This window comes from Scyliorhinus torazame, chromosome 27 (assembly GCF_047496885.1).
Source record: "Scyliorhinus torazame isolate Kashiwa2021f chromosome 27, sScyTor2.1, whole genome shotgun sequence".
In the NCBI taxonomy this organism is placed as follows: Eukaryota; Metazoa; Chordata; class Chondrichthyes; order Carcharhiniformes; family Scyliorhinidae; genus Scyliorhinus; species Scyliorhinus torazame.
In genome coordinates this window covers 29,523,755-29,542,877 of record NC_092733.1, presented here as the reverse complement: position 1 = coordinate 29,542,877, position 19,123 = coordinate 29,523,755, and the positions used below count along the sequence as shown (strand labels likewise).

Genomic DNA, 19,123 nt, shown 5'->3' with positions numbered 1-19,123 from the left:
TAGCTGTGCCGCGCATTTCCCGGTAGGCCTGAGTTGAAAGGTCAGACGGGGAATGTGAAGCTCCCGTCCAAGGTGACGAAGAAGAACAAAGAACAAAGAAATGTACAGCACAGGAACAGGCTCTTCGGCCCTCCAAGCCCGTGCCGACCATGCTGCCCGACTAAACTACAATCGTCTACACTTCCTGGGTCCGTATCCCTCTATTCCCATCCCCAGAAGGGAGCGGATTGGCAATCCGACTGTGGTCGCTACTCCTCCGCAGCTTTGGCCCAAAGTGTTTCCGAATGATCGCCACTGGACGGTCCGCCTCCAATTTACACTGTGCCCCCTCGTCCCCCATTTCCCAGCCGGCAGAAATGGTTTCCCTCTCCACGCCCTGCCTGTTCCCGTGCAAATCACACCACACCCCTCAAAATTCCAGGGAACCTTCCGGGAGATTAAATTCAAAGTCTTTACGAGGAGCCTTACTTTCTTCTGGAGAGCGCAGTGAAAAATGAAGATGAACATTCCCTGGAAGGCGTTGAATGTCGTGAAGAGGTAGGCCATCACCATGGATTCTTCGTTGATAAACATCAGGCCAAATGCCCAGGTAAGACCCAGCAGGAAAAGGAGAGCGATGGCGCCCAATGCCCAGGACCTAAGAGACATCACAAAGAAGATTCAGTTAGTGTCTGCAAACAGAGTGACAAGAGGATCTTCGTAAGCGGGGAGGGAAAGGCGGTCTCGTAACTTTGAAGTGACTTCAAGAGAAGGTGGTTATAATTTCAGCAAACAGAGGTACTCGCCTGTAAAATGTTATCATTCATGAAGCTGCTTAATCCCAAAAGGCACAGGGACTGGGGAGACTAACACCAGAATCGCCTTTGCAAACACAACTGGTACTCAAATTGATTTGGGCGAATGAAGGGGATACAATACAGCAGCAGATCTCAAACTGAATATTTAGGTGGAAGAGTAAGTTGGCCTTATTCCTGATTTTAATCCTCCCTGGCTGTAACCAGTTTGATTGGTGCCTGCTTGATTGGCACCCCTTGCACAAACATTCACTCCCTCCACCACCGACGCACAGTGGCAGCCGTCTGTACCCTCTACAAGATGCACTGCAGTAACTCGCCAAGGCTCCTTAGGCAGCACCTTCCAAACCCACCACCGCTACCATCTAGAAGGACAAGAGCAGCAGATATCTGGAAACCCCACCACCTGGAAGTTCCCCTCCAAGTCACTCACATCCTGACTTGGAAATATATCGCCGTTCCGTCACTGTCACTGGGTCAAAATCCTGGAACTCCCTCCCTAACAGCACAGTGGGTGTACCTACACATGGACTGCAGCGGATCAAGAAATCAGCTCACCACCACCTTCTCAAAGGGCAATTAGGGATGGGCAATAAATGCTGGTCTAGCCGACGAGGCCCTCCTTCCGTAAATGAATTAAAAAAATAAACTCCTCGATACACTTCCAGAGGCTAAGGAAAGACTTGGCGAGGGGAGACGGATTCTGTGAACCTGGAGGAGCAGTCACACGTGAACCGATAGCTGAATGGATGTGGGAGTGACCTCTGTGGGGAGCAGGGAGTAAATGACGTTGCCCAGGGCTCGAGAGAACAGTCACGTCCTCCGTTGCAGAGTCGGACACTCACCCCGGGGCGGGTCCTTTGTAATCGCACCATCCATCGTGCTCCAGATAGTTTCTGAGACAGACGATCTGGTCATTATCAGGTTGCGGTGCGTGGAATCATGCTGTGCACAAAATGGCTGCCATGTTTTCTACATTTCAAAAAGTGAATTCAAGTACTTCTTTGGCATGTTCCGAAGTCAAGGAATGTGCTACAGAAATATATTTCTGCCTTTATTTTGTTTTAAGTTTGGATTTTAGATTATAGAGTTGCAATTTAAAAAAATATATAAATTTGGAGTACCCAATTCATTTTTTCCCAATTAAGGGGCAATTTAACGTGGCCAATCCACCTAGCCTGCACATCTTTGGGTTGCGGGGGTTTAACCCGCGCAGATACGGGGAAACTCCACACGGACAGTGACCCAGGGACGGGATCGAACCTGGGACCTCGGCGCTGTGAGGCAGCAGGGCTAACCCACTGTGCCACCGTGCCGCCAAGAGTTGCAATGTCCATTGAACTCAGCGTAGATAATTCCGAACTAGAATGAGGGTAAATTTGCTTAACTTTACAAGGCTGTTTCCCAAAGTTGATAGACCTACCCCTACATGGGTGGACAACTCAAGCTCATAACACACCTGACCTCACCTGTCCTACTGTCCCGGGAACAGAAGGCAATAGACAGGGTTACTTCGCGCCATGTGTGGAGGAGGAATCTGTATATCGTCGACCTTTTTCTATATATGCAACAGAATCCGATTTTCGAATCTGAACTGCATCCCTAATCATTGTTTAGATTCCCAAGGCATTAGAGAGTCCGACAATCTTCCCATGGCCCACCAGAAGTGAAAGATGGCATAGGGAAAAGGGAAGGAAGAGCAGATTGACAGGCAGCCATCCTGATCCCTGCTACTCAGAGATATCCCTGTAAGTTCGGCACCAACTGGACTGAACCCATTGCTTCGAACCACTGACAATCGCGATAAGGTGCTGATAGGCTGACGGTGGATGTGTGGCCTGTCGTGTTATCATGGTTGTGTTGTAATGCGCCGACTGACCACGAGGAGCGTCACTAATATATAAGTGAATGTCAGAGTCAGCTGGCCTCAGACTGGCTGGAGGAAGATGAAGAGAGAGGTTGCTTCGCATGATTTTACTGTTTCTCAACTGTTGTCTTGTATATAGTTTACCCACAGTTAAAGTTAATAAATCGTTTATAACTTTAGCTACAAGTGTTCTTGTAGTAAATCAGGCCATCCGATGAGAACATTACATGGACCTGCCTCCACTGGGCTGAAGGACGTCAGGAAAACAACTCCACCCCTCATCCACCACCTTGATGTTAGCACCCGTGGAAAGGTTATTTCCCATTTTGACATTTTGTGTGACGGGTTCATCCTGTCGGCAGTGGTATATGGAGTGGGAATGGGAGAACTTGGTGTCTCACACTTCACAGGAGGCCATTTAGCCCATCATGCCTGTGGCTATCCCTTGAAAGAGCTATCTAATTGCTCCCACTCCCCACCACCCCTGCCCTTCCCCCAGAGCCCATTGATCAAATTCCGTCTTGAAAGTTACTATTGAATCTACTCCCAGGCAGCATGTTCCAGATCGTAACAACTTACCTATTCCTTCTCCCTATTTAATTTGCTAACTTGTGTCCTCTGGTTACTGACCTTCCTACGAATGGAAACAGGTTCCCCAACCCCCAACCTATCCTATCAAGACTTTATAATTTTGACCACATCTATTTCATCTCCCCTCAATGTCCACTTCTCAAATGAGACCAATTGCTGCCTCTTCATGTTACTGAAGCCCCTCATCTTTGGTGTCTAAAAGGGTAAATGTTCTCTGCACCCTTGCCAAAGGCCTAGACATATTTTCTAATGCGTGATGCCCAGAATTGGACACAATACTCCAACTTATGTATTTCTTGTGCTTTCTGATTCTTGGCCAACAGTGACTGACACCTACGAGGAAACAGGGTGTGATGGTTAGTACCACATGAAGGGATTGTAGCGGAGAGGATGGGCTGCACTAGGGTTGACATTGTAACACTAGAGCTTACTTGAGAAACGGTTTGTTGTCCTCATATCTACAGAAGCAAAGAAAAGAGGTTCCGTTAGCATACGCACCAGTGGCGGGCGATCACATCAACACTTTTACAATGGCTCTGTGTAACCCAAGTCCCAGCAGTCTGCACCCAAAACCAGGGAGCTGCTCAATGGCCAACTTCAGCCTTAAACATCTGGCCATCTCTCTGACAGATGTTCCCGTGTGACGTAGTTGGCAGGAGACTCGGAAAGTTGAAGTTCCCCGTGCCGTTGTACCTAATTCTGCAGAGGCGCTTGCAATCCTTGCATGTCTAGTCCTGGAGAAAGGGTTGAAACTCGGACTCACAGCTGGCAATGGGGGCGGGCGGGGTGTGGGTGGGGGTCAGGTGAGATGACACTCCCATGTGCTCCTGCCTCCCCACTACAACAGCGGACCACATATCTGATAGGGCAGGCGGTGCTGCTGTTGGATTCAAGAGAAATTACAGCCCAGAGGCAGGCCATTCGGCCCAACTGCTCCACGCTGGAGATGTTGCTCCACTCAAAGGCAAATCCCAACCTACTTCATCTCATCCCATCAGCATCTTCATCCTTTCCCTTCTCCGTCATGTGTTTGTCAGACTTCCCTTAAAAGTTATCTATGCTATTCACCGCAATACTCCTTGCGGTAACAAGTGTCACATTCTGAGCTCCCTCTGGGGGAAGATGCTTCTCCTGACTTCCATGTTCGGTTTTCTTCGGTTCCTGACGCTAGTTCAGCTTATCCCCTTCAAATGGAAATGGCCTGAGAAGCACTTTCGTCAGGTCCTCTATCAGGTCACCCCACACCGCTCCCACTTCACCCTCCTCCACACATCCTGGTGAATTTGCAGCATATGGGATTCAGCGTCCAGGACTGGTGCTTACACAGTCTCCGGGTGACAAAGACTAAGAGGTACGCAGCCCACCCGGGGTCTTAATGGGCTCAGAATCATAGAATCCTAAAACACAGAGGGAGGCTGTTCAGCCCTTTGTACCAGTTTCAGCTCTTTGAGAGCGTTATCCAGTGAGATTCATGACTACCCTCTTTCCCCGTGTATCCAATTCAAGCATGTATCCAATTCCCTTTTGAAAGTTCCTATTGGTGCCGATTTTGCGCCCTGGACAGCCGTCAGCGGGATTGGCGTCGCAGCTGGAAGATACCGTGAGAGTCGGGGAGTTTGAACCCTCTGCTGATCGGGCCGCCATCTTTGAAGGGCAGACTCTCTGACAAAGTGTGAGAAAATTCCGCCGATCAGATCTGCTTCCATCGCCCTTTCAAACAGCGCCTTCCAGCTCCTAACAACGCGCTGTGATTATTTTCCTTCGCTGTTCTCCTTTTGCCAATTATCTTAATTCTACTGATTACTGCCAGCGGAAGCAATTTATCCTCAATGATTCTGTCAAAAACTTTCACCTCCATCACACTCCCTCCTTAATTTCTTAAACTAAACAATTCCACCTTCAATTGTGAAACAATTGCTTCACAGCTCCAGGGTCCCAGGTTCGATTCCCGGCTTGGGTCACTGTCTGTGCGGAGTCTGCACATCCTCCCCGTGTGTGCGTGGGTTTCCTCCGGGTGCTCCGGTTTCCCCCCACAGTCCAAAGATGTGCAGGTTAGGTGGATTGGCCATGATAAATTGCCCTTAGTGTCCAAAATTGCCCTTAGTGTTGGGTGGGGTTACTGGGTTATGGGGATAGGGTGGAGGTGTTGACCTTGGGTAGGGTGCTCTTTCCAAGAGTCGGTGCAGACTCGACGGACCGAATGGCCTCCTTCTGCACTGTAAATTCTATGTTAATCTATGATTCTCCAGGCCCTGCACAACACTGACGTCCCTGTATCTATACAGGCCTCCGACACCCTTCCTAAGTGTGGTGCATAGAGTAGCCACGATAATCTAGTGAGCGGTTAACCAGTGATTTATAAAGGTAAGATTTAATAAGGTAAAGGAGACATAGATTGGGCAATGTGTCCCTTGGAGGATTATACAGTCTCCTTGGATGCACATAACCCCCTCAGTGTGGTTCGTGAGATGTGCCACATTCCTGGGCCATTGTTGCTGTCACGCAAGGGAGCAGGTCAGCACAGAACCTTCCAAGGAAACACGGCCGGCTGCACTTCAACAAAATCTAATCTAATCCACCACGACCATGTTTTTTGGGGGGGGGTGGAGATTAAGGACTGAGTCATCGCACTGATTTTTGACTTCTGGGTTCACATCCAGTCCAGAGACATTAAGAGGGTTAAAGCACGGGATTCGGAGCATTGCCGATCCAAGACATCCTAATTATAGGTGGATAAGAAATGTCACAAAGAAACAGGAGGAAGGTTGATTTCTGAAATTAGGGTTAGCGGTTGTTGGGACAGTGCAGAGGGAGCTTTACTCTGTATCTATCCCCGTGTTGTACCTGTCCTGGGAGTGTTTGATGGGGACAGTGCAGAGGGAGCTTTACTCTGTATCTAACCCCGTGCTGTACCTGTCCTGGGAGTGTTTGATGGGGGCAGTGTAGAGGGAGCTTTACTCTGTATCTAACCCCGTGCTGGACCTGTCCTGGGAGTGATTGATGGGGACAGTGCAGAGGGAGCTTTACTCTGTATCTATCCCCGTGTTGTACCTGTCCTGGGAGTGTTTGATGGGGACAGTGTAGAGGGAGCTTTACTCTGTATCTAACCCCGTGCTGTACCTGTCCTGGGAGTGATTGATGGGGACAGTGCAGAGGGAGCTTTACTCTGTATCTATCCCCGTGTTGTACCTGTCCTGGGAGTGTTTGATGGGGATAGTGTAGAGGGAGCTTTACTCTGTATCTAACCCCGTGCTGTACCTGTCCTGGGAGTGTTTGATGGGGGCAGTGTAGAGGAAGCCTTACTCTGTATCTAACCCGTGCTGTACATGTCCTGGGTGTGTTTGATGGGGACAGTCCAGAGGGAGCTTTACTTTATATTTAACCCCGTGCTGTACCAGTCCTGCGAGTGTTTGATGGGGACAGTGTAGAGGGAGCATTACTCTGTAACTAACACCATGCTGTACCTGTCCTGGGAGTGTTTGGTGGGGACAGTGTAGAGGGAGTTTTACTCTGTATCTAACCCTGTGCTGTACCTATCCTGGGAGTGTTTGATGGGGACAGTGTAGAGGGAGCTTTACTCTGTATCAAACCCTGTGCTCTACCTCTCCTGGGAGTGTTTGATGGGGACAGTGTAGAGGGAGCTTTACTCTGTATCTAACCCCGTGCTGTACCTGTCCTGGGAATGTTTGATGGGGACAGTGTAGAGGGAGCTTTACTCTGTATCTAACCCCGTGCTGTACCTCTCCTGGGAGTGTTTGATGGGGACAGTGTAGAGGGAGCTTTACTCTGTATCTAACCCCGTGCTGTACCTGTCCTGGGAATGTTTGATGGGGACAGTGTAGAGGGAACTTTACTCTGTACCTGAGACCTTGCTGTACCTGTCCTGGAAGTGTTTGATGCGGACAGTGCAGAAGGAGCTTTACTCTGTACCTAACACCGCGCTGTACCTGCCCTGGGTGTGTTTGATGGGGACAGTGTGGAGGGAGCTTTACTCTATATTTAACCCCGTGCGGTACCTGTCCTGGGAATGTTTGATGGGACAGTGTAGAGGGAGCTTTACTCTGTATCTAACCCCGTGCTGTACCTGTCCAGGGAGTGTTTGATGGGACAGTGTAGAGGGAGCTTTACTCTGTATCTAACCCCGTGCTGTACCTGTCCTGGGAGTGTTTGATGGGACAATGTCGAGGGAGCTTTACTCTGTATCTAACCCCATGCTGTACCTGTCCTGGGAATGTTTGATGGGGACAGTGTAGAGGGAGCTTTACTCTTTATCTAACCCCGTGCTGTACCTGTCCTGGGAGTGTTTGATGGGGACAGTGCAGATGGAGCTTTACCCTGTATCTAACCCCGTGCTGTACCTGTCCTGGAAGTGTTTGATGTGGACAGTGTAGAGGGAGCTTTACTCTGTATCTAACCCCGTGCTGTACCTGTCCTGGGAGTGTTTGATGGGGACAGTGTAGAGGGAGCTTTACTCTGTATCTAACCCCATGCTGTACCAGTCCTGGGAGTGTTTGATGGGGACAGTGTAGTGGGAGCTTTATTCCGTATCTAACCCCGTGCTGTACCTGTCCTGGGAGTGATTGATGGGGACAGTGTAGAGGGAGCTTTTCTCTGTATCTAACCCCGTGCTGTACCTGTCCTGGGAGTATTTGATGGGGACAGTGTAGAGGGAGCTTTACTCTGTATCTAACCCCGTGCTGTATCTGTCCTGGTAGTGTTTGATGGGACAGTGTAGAGGGAGCTTTACTCTGTGTCTAACCCCGTGCTGTATCTGTCCTGGTAGTGTTTGATGGGACAGTGTAGAGAGAGCTTTACTCTGTATCTAACCCCATGCTGTACCTGTCCTGGGAGTGTTTGATGGGGACAGTGTAGAGGGAGCTTTACTCTGTAACTAACCCGTGCTGTACCTGTCCTGGGAGTGTTTGATGGGGACAGTGTAGAGGGAGCTTTACTCTGTATCTAACCCCATGCTGTACCTGCCCTGGGAGTGTTTGATGGGGACAGTGTAGAGGGAGCTTTACTCTGTATCTAACCCTGTGCTGTACCTGCCCTGGGAGTGTTTGATGGAGACAGTGTAGAGGAAGCTTTACTCTGTATCTAACTCCGTGCTGTACCTGTCCTGGGAGTGTTTGATGGGGACAGTGTAGAGAGAGCTTTACTCTGTATCTAACCCTGTGCTGTACCTGTCCTGGGAGTGTTTGATGGGGACAGTGTAGAGGGAGCTTTACTCTGTGTCTAACCCCGTGCTGTACCTGTCCTGGGAGTGTTTGATGGGGGACAGTGTCGAGGGAGCTTTACTCTGTATCTAACCCCGTGCGGTACCTGTCCTGGTCGTGTTTGATGGGACAGTGTCGAGGGAGCTTTACTCTGTATCAAGCCCCGTATTGCACCTGTCCTGGGAGTGTTTGATGGGACAGTGTAGAGAGAGCTTTACTCTGTATCTAACCCTGTGCTCTACCTGTCCTGTGAGTGTTTGATGGGGACAGTGCAGATGGAGCTTTACCCTATATCTAACCCCGTGCTGTACCTGTCCTGGGAGTGTTTGATGGGACAGTGTCGAGGGAGCTTTACTCTGTATCAAGCCCCGTGCTGTACCTGTCCTGTGAGTGTTTGATGGGGACAGTGTAGAGGGAGCTTTACTCTGTATCTAACCCCGTGCTGTACCTGTCCTGTGAGTGTTTGATGGGGACAGTGTAGAGGGAGCTTTACTCTGTATCTAACCCCGTGCTGTATCTGTCCTGGTAGTGTTTGATGGGACAGTGTAGAGAGAGCTTTACTCTGTATCTAACCCCGTGCTGTGCCTGTCCTGGGAGTGTTTGATGTGGACAGTGTAGAGGGAGCTTTACTCTGTATCTAACCCCGTGCTGTACCTGTCCTGGGAGTGTTTGATGGGGACAGTGTAGAGGGAGCTTTACTCTGTATCTAACACCGTGCTGTATCTGTCCTGGTAGTGTTTGATGGGACAGTGTAGAGGGAGCTTTACTCTGTGTCTAACCCCGTGCTGTATCTGTCCTGTTGTGTTTGATGGGACAGTGTAGAGAGAGCTTTACTCTGTATCTAACCCCATGCTGTACCTGTCCTGGGAGTGTTTGATGGGGACAGTGTAGAGGGAGCTTTACTCTGTAACTAACTCGTGCTGTACCTGTCCTGGGACTGTTTGATGGGGACAGTGTAGAGGGAGCTTCACTCTGTATCTAACCCCATGCTGTACCTGCCCTGGGAGTGTTTGATGGGGACAGTGTTGAGGGAGCTTTACTCTGTATCTAACCCTGGGCTGTACCTGTCCTGGGAGTGTTTGATGGAGACAGTGTAGAGGGAGCTTTACTCTGTATCTAACCCCGTGCTGCACCTGTCCTGGGAGTGTTTGATGGGGACAGTGTAGAGGGAGCTTTACTCTGTATCAAGCCCCGTATTGCTCCTGTCATGGGAGTGTTTGATGGGGATAGTGTAGAGGGAGCTTTACTCTGTATCTAACCCCGTGCTGTACCTGTCCTGTGAGTGTTTGATGGAGACAGTGTAGAGGGAGCTTTACTCTGTATCTAACTCCGTGCTGTACCTGTCCTGGGAGTGTTTGATGGGGACAGTGTAGAGGGAGCTTTACTCTGTATCTAACCCCGTGCTGTACCTGTCCTGGGAGTGTTTGATGGGGACAGTGTAGAGGGAGCTTTACTCTGTATCTAACCCTGTGCTGTACCTGTCCTGGTCGTGTTTGATGGGACAGTGTCGAGGGAGCTTTACTCTGTATCTAACCCCGTGCTGTACCTGTCCTGGGAGTGTTTGATGGGACAGTGTCGAGGGAGCTTTACTCTGTAACACGTCCCGTACTGCACCTGTCATGGGAGTGTTTTATTTTAACACTGGCTGCAAAAACTAGAAAAGTTTTCTTTATTCAACACATTACTTACTGACAGAAGTATATTAAAAAATATATAAGTTTGTATATAAATATAAGAAAGTTCAACAATTAAAGATCAAATTTCCCTCTTGTCGTTAGCAATCTTTTTTTTGTTAATATCCTAAATGATGTTCAACTGGAAACACAAATTCTTCAGAACAGTTCCCGTGCAAAGAGGGCTATGTTGTGGCATTGTTTAAGGTGCATGGTCGATCGTGTGGTTTAATGACTCGTCGGTGTTCAAACATAAATAAACACAGAAGGTTCTGGAAAAACTTGGCAGGTCTGGCAGCATCTGTGAAGAGAGAAACCGAGTTAACATTTCGAGTCAGTGTGACTCTTTCCCCGAGTTCTCCAGCTAAAGCCTGCCTGACCCAACCATATAGAACCATAGAATCCCTACAGTGCAGCAAGAGGCCATTCGGCCCATCGTGACTGCACTGACCCCTCCGAAAGAGCAACCTGCCCAGACCCACTCCCTGCCCTCCTCCATAATCCCACCTAACCTGGACACTAAGGGGCAATTTATCAAGGCCGACCCACCTAACCTGCACATCTTTGGACTGTGGGAGGAAACCAGAGCACCCGGAGGAAACCCACGCAGACGCGGGGAGACCTGCAGACTCCACACAGGCAGTGACCCATGACCGGAATTGAACCCGTGTCCCTGGCGCTGTGAGGTAGTAGTGCTGACCACTGTGCCACCATGCAGCCCAAACATTGCCTTCGGCCTATGGAAATGGAGGCGGTGAGGAGTTAAAAAAATGTTGAGTTCAACACCTCTGCTGTTAATGCCCTGTTGCCAACCCACTTTATAATTTATATCCCCATCAGCCATGGTAACGTGCTTAAGCCAGGATTGATCCTGAAACAGGAAAGGTTGAGGGGAGATTTAATAGAGATGTTTAAAATGACCCGGCGCTTTGATGGAATCCAGTAGCAGAATGGTGGGTCACCAGTCGACAATGATTTATGGATAATTGACAGAAGAGGCACATGGGAATGTGAGGGGAAAGGTTTCTCTAACGCTGTTAGAGTTAGGCTGGTCTGGAAATCATTGTTCTAAAAGGGCGGTGGAAGCAGACTTAACAACAACTTTCAAACAGGAATTGGATGAATACTGGAAAAGGAATCAAAATGCATGGATGTGGGGCTGCAGGCAGAGGACGGGGGCTAACTGGGGAGCTCTTTCAGGCAATGGGCTGAATGGCCTCCTCTGGCTCCGGAAGATTCTCAGCCGGTTCCCGCAGTCGAAAGTGGCAAAGGCCCATTGGGTTACACAGACACACCCAGCACAGATAACACAGCGATATCATTTATAAACAGCAGTGAACGCAATGGAGTGAAATGTTAAAATTTGCAATACAGCAACACATGGGGCATCAGTGCCGACTCACTCCACAAGCATGTGAGCAGCTCAAACCTGGGGCTTCTTCACCACCGCACTCTCTCTTTAAGGCTTTTTCAATAAGAATATCACATTTCCCTTTCCAATTTATTTTCTGTAACTGACTAAATTGTCATACTTTCCTGGGAGAAAGAAGGACCTCTTTTATACACCACATTCTCTGGGCCTCACAGAAACACCCACACCCACCGACGCCTGCACACACACACAAGCGCACACACAAAGAAATGCCTGCACACACACGCACAGATACCTGCACACACATGCACACACGCACAGATGCCTGCACACATGCACACACGCACAGACGCCTGCACACACACACACGTAAACACAGACGCCTGCACACACACCCACGTAAACACAGGCGCCTGCACACACACCCACACACAGACGCCTGCACACACACCCACACACAGACGCCTGCACACACACCCACACACAGACGCCTGCACACACACCCACACACAGACGCCTGCACACACACCCACACACAGACGCCTGCACACACACCCACACACAGACGCCTGCACACACACCCACACACAGACGCCTGCACACACACCCACACACAGACGCCTGCACACACACCCACACACAGACGCCTGCACACACACCCACACACAGACGCCTGCACACACACCCACACACAGACGCCTGCACACACATATGCACACGCCTAATCAGTGGATTATTTCGAACAGAATGCTCACCTCCACTATTCAGGAATTGCCTCCAATGGATATGGTTGTTTAATGGGACTCTGGATGTCAGAGTGTGGCTTAGTTGGAGGGGGTGCGATATCCTGGTAGTTTTTAAAAATTATTTTTGATGGGATGTGGGCGTTGCTGGCTGTATCAGCATATGTTACCCATCCCTAATTGCCCTTGAACCGAGCGGCTTGCTGGGCCATTTCAGAGGGGCAGTTAAGAGTCAACCAAATCGCTGTGGGTCTGGAGTCACTTAGGTTCCTTAGGCAGCACCTTCCAAACCCAAGACCGCTACCATGTAGAAGGACAAGAGCAACAGAGACCTGGGAACCCCACCACCTGGAGGCTCCCCTCCAAGTCACTCACCATCCCGACTTGCAAATATATCGGCCGTTCCTTCACTGTCGCTGGGGCAGAATCCTGGAGCTCCCTCCCTAACAGCACAGTGGGTGTACCTACACCACATGGACTGCAGCGGCTCAAGGTGGCGGCTCACCCACCACCTTCTCAAGGGCGACGAGGAATGGACAATAAATGCTGGGCCTAACCAGTGACGCCCACATCCCGCAAATTAATAAAACAGAATGTAGGCCAGATCAGGTAAGAAGGGCAGATTTCCTTCTATAAAGGACATGAGTGAACCGGGTGGGCTTTTGGAACAATCAATGATAATTTTATAGTCACCATGGCGGAGACTCACGCGCTCACTCACACAATACTCACTCACCGGCACACACACACTCAACACAAACACATCACACATAGTGGCGTAGTGGTATTGTCGCTAGAATAATAATCCAGAGACCCAGGGTAATGCTCTGGGGACCTAGGTTCAAATCCCGCCACGGCAGATGGTGGAATTCGAATTCAAGAAAGAAAATACGGAATTAAAAGTCTAACGATGACCATGTCGATTGTCATTAAAGAAAATCCCCATCTGGTTCACTAATGTTCTTTCGGAAAGGAAATCAGCCATCCTTACCCGGTCTGGCCTACTCTTAAGTGCCCTCAGGGGTGGGCAATGAAGCGGCGCCCATATCTCAGAAACGAATAAAGGGAAAAAAAAAAACAGACACCAATTCGCTCACTCACACACACCAGCTCCCAACTCTCAGTCTCACTCTACTTCGGACACAGTTTCCCAATAGCCACCCACCATGTGGACCATGGATTGGCTGCTGGTCGTTGCGTAGTCGCGATCGGCCATTTTGTGTCCGTAACCAAGCGTGGCTGGATAATGGACAATCATCCTGGTTAAGGTCAAAGGGCACAGGCGAACCAGTCTGCCAGTCATGTGACCGTGCTGGGGACAAACATTCCTGGGATGTTGGCAACCAGCTCCAGGAAATTGGGACCACCGGGGCGGGGGGGGGGGGGGGGGGGGATAATAGATTGGCTTAACCTTGCTACCAACGCGGGAGGTTCCCCCCACCCCCTCCCCCTCCCCCATGGGTGGCCAAGACTTTATCTTCCCCTGACTGCCAGAGGGGCATGTGGGGGAAACTTGGCCAGTGCCTCAGCTCTGCTGGGGAGGTCTTCCAACCATCTCAAGCCCAATCTCAAACCGCTGAACGCTGTGTTCTTGACGTGACGTCAGCAAGTACGGAGTGGGGGGGGGGGGGGGTTAAGGAAGACCGCACACTTTCATGTCAAGGGAACCTAGATCAAACACCCAAGGGAGAAAGGAATAGAATGCTGATTAGGTGAGAGATACGAGGGTAGAGATCAAACTCTGGTTGGGTTGAATAATCGGTTTCCTGTCCCGTTGAGTTCTGTATAATTCTATCAATTTCATCACAGTCTCTGCTAAAAAGCCTTAAGGAATCAAGACAGCCCCAGATACTTAGCAAGCATGAAGAAAAAGCCAGCCTAGCATGGTTTGTGGTGACAATTGAGGCTCGTGTGCAACACATCCATTAGATTCGCGAGTTCAGCATAAGCTCCAAATGCTTCATGTTTGTCACTTTACATCATCCGTTCCTGATAGACCACTTTGTGCCTTTTACCTCCAGCTCAGCCCACACACGAAGGGGAAACCACATCAAATCCCAGAATTATTTAGGGCGTTGGATAAGGATCCAAGGCCAATGGCGTTGGGGTACAAGTCAGCCATGATCAGATTGAATGACGGAACAGGGTCTGAATGCCCTGCCCTCCTGTACCTACGATGCTCTTAGCCGAAGCTGCTTTCACACCAGGGTTATTGCCAGGGTCGCTGGTCCCGGTGTGAGGTTCACAAGGGCAATCCCGAATTAGCGGGGTAGCACAGCGGTTAGCACAGTTGCTTCGCAGCTCCAGGGTCCCAGGCTCGATTCCCGGCTTGGGTCGCTGTCTGTGCGGAGTCTGCACGTTCTCCCCCCCGTGTCTGCGTGGGTTTCCTCCGGGTGCTCCGGTTTCCTCCTACAGCCCAGAGGTGTGCGGGTTAGGTGGATTGGCCACGCTAAATTGCCCTTAGTGCCCCAAAAAATAAAGGTTTAGCTGGGGTTACTGGGACAGGGTGGAGGTGTGGGCTTAAGTAGGGTGCTCTTTCCAAGGGCTGGTGCAGCCTCAATGGGCCGAATGGCCTCCTTCTGCCCTGTAAATTCTATGAAACCGGCCGCTTCGCTGAAGGCAATAGCCCAGGGTTTGTGGCACCGTCAGATCCATTCTGAGGCGGTGGGCCAGGATTTTGGTGCCAAAAGAACCAACTTTAATTATCTGCATGACACTTCTCCACATCGTCAACCGTGTTTGGGTTTCTAATCTGTTTGCTCGACTGTTCCTGGGGCGTCGTCCAACGTCCCGAGCTGCCAATGCAGGCTAGTGGAGCACAATGTCAACGTGCAGAGAGAGAGGGGGGTGGAGAAGCAGAGAGGGTAGGGAGAGAAATCTGGGCCTAGTCAGCTGAGGGCACACACCCTAATCGTCAAGTGGAGGGAAAGGAGGATCCACAAGACAGCAAGCTCCAAGGATTGGCAAGCTCTCTTGAGGGTTGTCGGGGGTTACAGAGACAAGGACAAGGCTGAAGGAGAGACTTTAAACACAAGGACGGGAATTTTAAAGGTGTTTTAATTGTAAGTATTTTTCAGGTATTGGGGACCAGCACAGGAGAGTGAGGTAACAGCGTGCAAGACGCGGTGGTCAGGGGACGAGGGTTAATTTTTTACGCAGAGGGTAGTGGGTGCCTGGAACTCGCTGCCGGAGGAGGTGGTGGAAGCAGGGACGATAGGGACATTTAAGGGGCATCTTGACAAATACATGAATAGGATGGGAATACAGGGATACGGACCCAGGAAGAGTAGAAGATTTTAGTTTAGACGGGCAGCATGGTCGGCACAGGCTTGGAGGGCCGAAGGGCCTGTTCCTGTGCTGTACTTTTCTTTGTTCTTTGATACAGGCAGCAGGGTTTTGGGCAAGCCTAGGTTTTGAAGGCTGGGATGGTTGGTTGGGTTGCCAACTGTGATTAATTGTATTCCTGGAGGTTTCGAGCATCAAATTAGGGGCAGCAGCAGGCCATTCGGCCCCTTGACCCTTTCATCCCATGACTTGCCTCACCGTCCAGCCATGAGTCAGCCATCTTTGTGACGCAGGGCCTTCCTGATCCAATTGCGAAGCAAGAAAGATTCATTACCCAATTGTATAATGCTGGGCAGTCAGCGCCAAACCCCCCCCCCCCCCCGCCCCCCCCCACCCCCCCACAACACCATTTTCAATACTTTTACATCTGGTGACGAGAAAAGTTGAAAGAAAAATGAAAATAAAAGTCTTTTTAAATGCCCCGATGACCTTTTTCTCCGGGGTCACACACAGCGGTGTCCTGGAGCCTGGTCTTCAATGCCTGGAGGCTCCAGGCCACTTGTAGAGGGTTGGTAACATTAAGGATTGGTGAATATTACAGGAAAATGGGAGGTGCAAAGATTGAACAGTTTAGGCCTAAACTCTCTCGAGTTCAGAAGAATGAGGGGCGATCAAATTGAGGTAAAAGGAATGGATAAGTTGACGTGGAGCGAACACTTCCTCTGCTGGAGCATTCTAAAACGAGAGGTTGCGGTCTTAGAATAAGTACTTCTCCCAAAGGGATGTGAATCTGTAAATTTACAGCGCTCCGAAAGCTCGTGATAGCGAAACACACCTGTTGGGACTTTAACCTGGTGTTGTAAGACTTCTTACTGTAAATTTAAGGAGGAGTTAGACAGGTTTTAAAATCGGCAACGGGTTGCAGGCTTACGGAGAACAGGCAGGACAGCGGAGTCGAGGCCGGGATGGGATCAGACATGTTCACAATGGGGGTGTTTAGGCTAAATTGCTCCCGTTCCGAGCTCATGTGTTCTAGGGAGGAGATGCTCTGGCTGGTTTTGCAATCCAGCTCTTGGTCTGTAACATTGTAGGTAGCAGATGAGGAACAGACCAGCCAGGAGAGAATGGGGAAATCGGTTCGATGGGCCGAATGGCCTAATTCTGCTCCTATATCTTATGAACTTGTGAATGTAAAGATAAAAGGATAGAGAGGCGGTTGGGGGGGGCGCGGTCGGTCAGTCCTTGTCAATGGGCCAATGTTTGTGGGGGAGGGGAGTGAGTAAACCGGTTTGGAGGTGGAGGGGACATGAAGCTGCGAACCAGGTTACACTTGAAGCTGGACTTCAGAAACGATGGCGGACAAAAGCCCATTGACTTTGGCGGGCAGGAAGCTTGCTTCAGAGGGAGGCCTGTAAAATTCGGCCCCTGGGCTTACCCAAGGCTGGGTTGGAGACGGTGTGGTGAGCTCAGATAGCAGAGGGCTAAACCTTGATACATCCGAACACTCTAAAGTGTCCTTGCGTGACTTTCTACACTCTGGGCTGCCTGAACGAATCACTACGCTGCGTTGGTCCACCCGTGTTGTGTGTCACTCCTTGCACGATACCCTTGTGAAGGAATTCCTTGTTTAGAAATTCTTGTCCCACCCAACTTAATCAACAGGCCAGGTTTTGGTGTGGTATGCCGATCTGCGGAGAAGGTTCCTGCGAGTGGCTGGGCAGAGTCAGGGCCCCTTAGTAATGACTTACTGTCGAAAGCAAGGGTCATGAAGCATGTGGTTAGTTAATGACCTGGTGCCCAGGAATCATTAACTTCTCCTCAGCCAGCCAGCACCTGCGCATGTAGCTTGCAATGGAATCCCTGACAACACAAAGCTCAGGCAGCATCGCGTCACTAACAGGAGGATCCGTTTTCTGGAAACAATCCCCCGAAGGATAGGTCAGAAATAGATTCACACACATTTCTGGATCCAGATTCTGGGCATGCAGGGTTCTGGGTTAGGCCTGGATGTCGCTGGGTTTCGTGTCTGGGTGCCTTGTTTGAAACCACTGGGTCACTTGTTCCGTGTTTTTTTTTTCCTCATTTAAAAAATTTAGTGTGCCCAATTCATTTCTTCCAATTAAGGGGCAATTTAACGTGGCCAATCCACCTGCCCCGCACATCTTTTGGGCTGTGGGGGCGAAATCCACGCAAACACGGGGAGAATGTGCAAACTCCACTCGGGCAGTGACCCAGAGCCGGGATCGAACCTGGGACCTCGGCGCCGTGAGGCAACAGTGCTAACCCACTGCACCACCGTGCTGCCAGCATGTTCCGTGTTATTGGGCCTTGTGTAATGCGCCACCTGGTCACAGGTTCGAGCACCGGGCCACATCTTTGGTGTCATTTGATATGTTCGATGTCACTGGGCCACATGTAAGGCATCATTGGGTCACATGTTTGATGCCACTGGGTCATGTGTCCAGGTGTCACTGCATCAGATGTCCAGGCATCATTGGCTAAACATTTGATGCCACTGGCCCGTGTCCAGGTGTCGCTGGGTCATGTGATAGGTATGAATGGGTCACCTGTTCGGTGTCACTGAGTCATGTGTCAAGGTGTCACTGAGCCATGTGGTGAGGCATCAATGGGTCACCTGTTTGGTGTCATGGGTCATGTGTCACTGGGTCATGTGATGGGGCATGAATGGGTCACCTCTTTGGTGTCATGGGTCATGTGTCAAGGTGTCACTGGGGCATTAATGGGTCACCATTTCAGTGTCACTGGGCCATGTGATGGGGCATCAATGGGTCACCATTTTGGTGTCACTGGGTCATGTGTCACTGGGTCATGTGTCAAGGTGTCACTGGGTCATGTGTCAAGGTGTCACTGGGTCATGTGTCAAGGTGTCACTGGGTCATGTGATTGGGCATCAATGGGTCACCTGTCAAGGTGTCACTGGATCATGTGATCGGGCATCAATGGGTCACCTGTTCAGTGTCACTGGGTCATGTGTCAAGGTGTCACTGGGTCATGTGATCGGGCATTAATGGGTCACCTGTTCAGTGTCACTGGCTCCCGTTAGCCAATCTTTTCAGGGAATCCAGTCCATGACTAGGTTTGAAGACGTTATGGAGAGAGTAGGTGTTAACAGGTCGCCCATGAAGGAATATTCTGATCGTTAATGGTGACCATCGACCTGGATCCAGGTTGGTGCAGTAACGGATGCTCCGGCAGATGGAGTTTGAGGTGGACAAGCTTGGAACTGAAAGCACTGCTTGGTATTCTTACCCTGGCAAATCCATACTATAGTAGCCATCACATATGGGGTAACTAGCAAGCATGAAAATTAACAGGAAGGGGAAAGGGGGAAAGAGAGAGAGAGAGAGAGACAAAGAAGCACGAAAAGGTTAACTCACTCTGAACATGCAGCATGCAGCAGCTTAGACAGGTATTTGTTTATCAACATCCTCCCATCTCATTACTCCAGACTTCAATCAGAAAATTCCATTTAAACTCAAACCATGGGACCAGTTTTAGGCAGTACTGAAAGAAATGGACAACACATAGGTCTGCAGTTAGGGAGAGGATGGAGGCCAAAGA

At 50.1% G+C, this 19,123-nt stretch overlaps 1 protein-coding gene across 6 annotated transcripts in view; it reads right to left on the bottom strand.

The window, feature by feature from the left end:
- LOC140403323 (adhesion G protein-coupled receptor L1-like) overlaps positions 1 to 19,123 on the bottom strand; it is a 1,433,961-nt gene that overhangs the window by 20,350 nt on the left and 1,394,488 nt on the right. For 4 of the 6 annotated variants that reach the window (XM_072491182.1, XM_072491186.1, XM_072491184.1 and 1 more), the window contains 2 exons: positions 3,684 to 3,710; positions 469 to 637 (listed from right to left, as the gene is read on the bottom strand). In XM_072491182.1, coding sequence (XP_072347283.1) covers positions 469 to 637; positions 3,684 to 3,710 — 196 coding nt within the window. The remainder of the gene's footprint in view (positions 1 to 468; positions 638 to 3,683; positions 3,711 to 19,123) is intronic. The other 2 variants (XM_072491185.1, XM_072491187.1) reach the window with 1 other exon arrangement.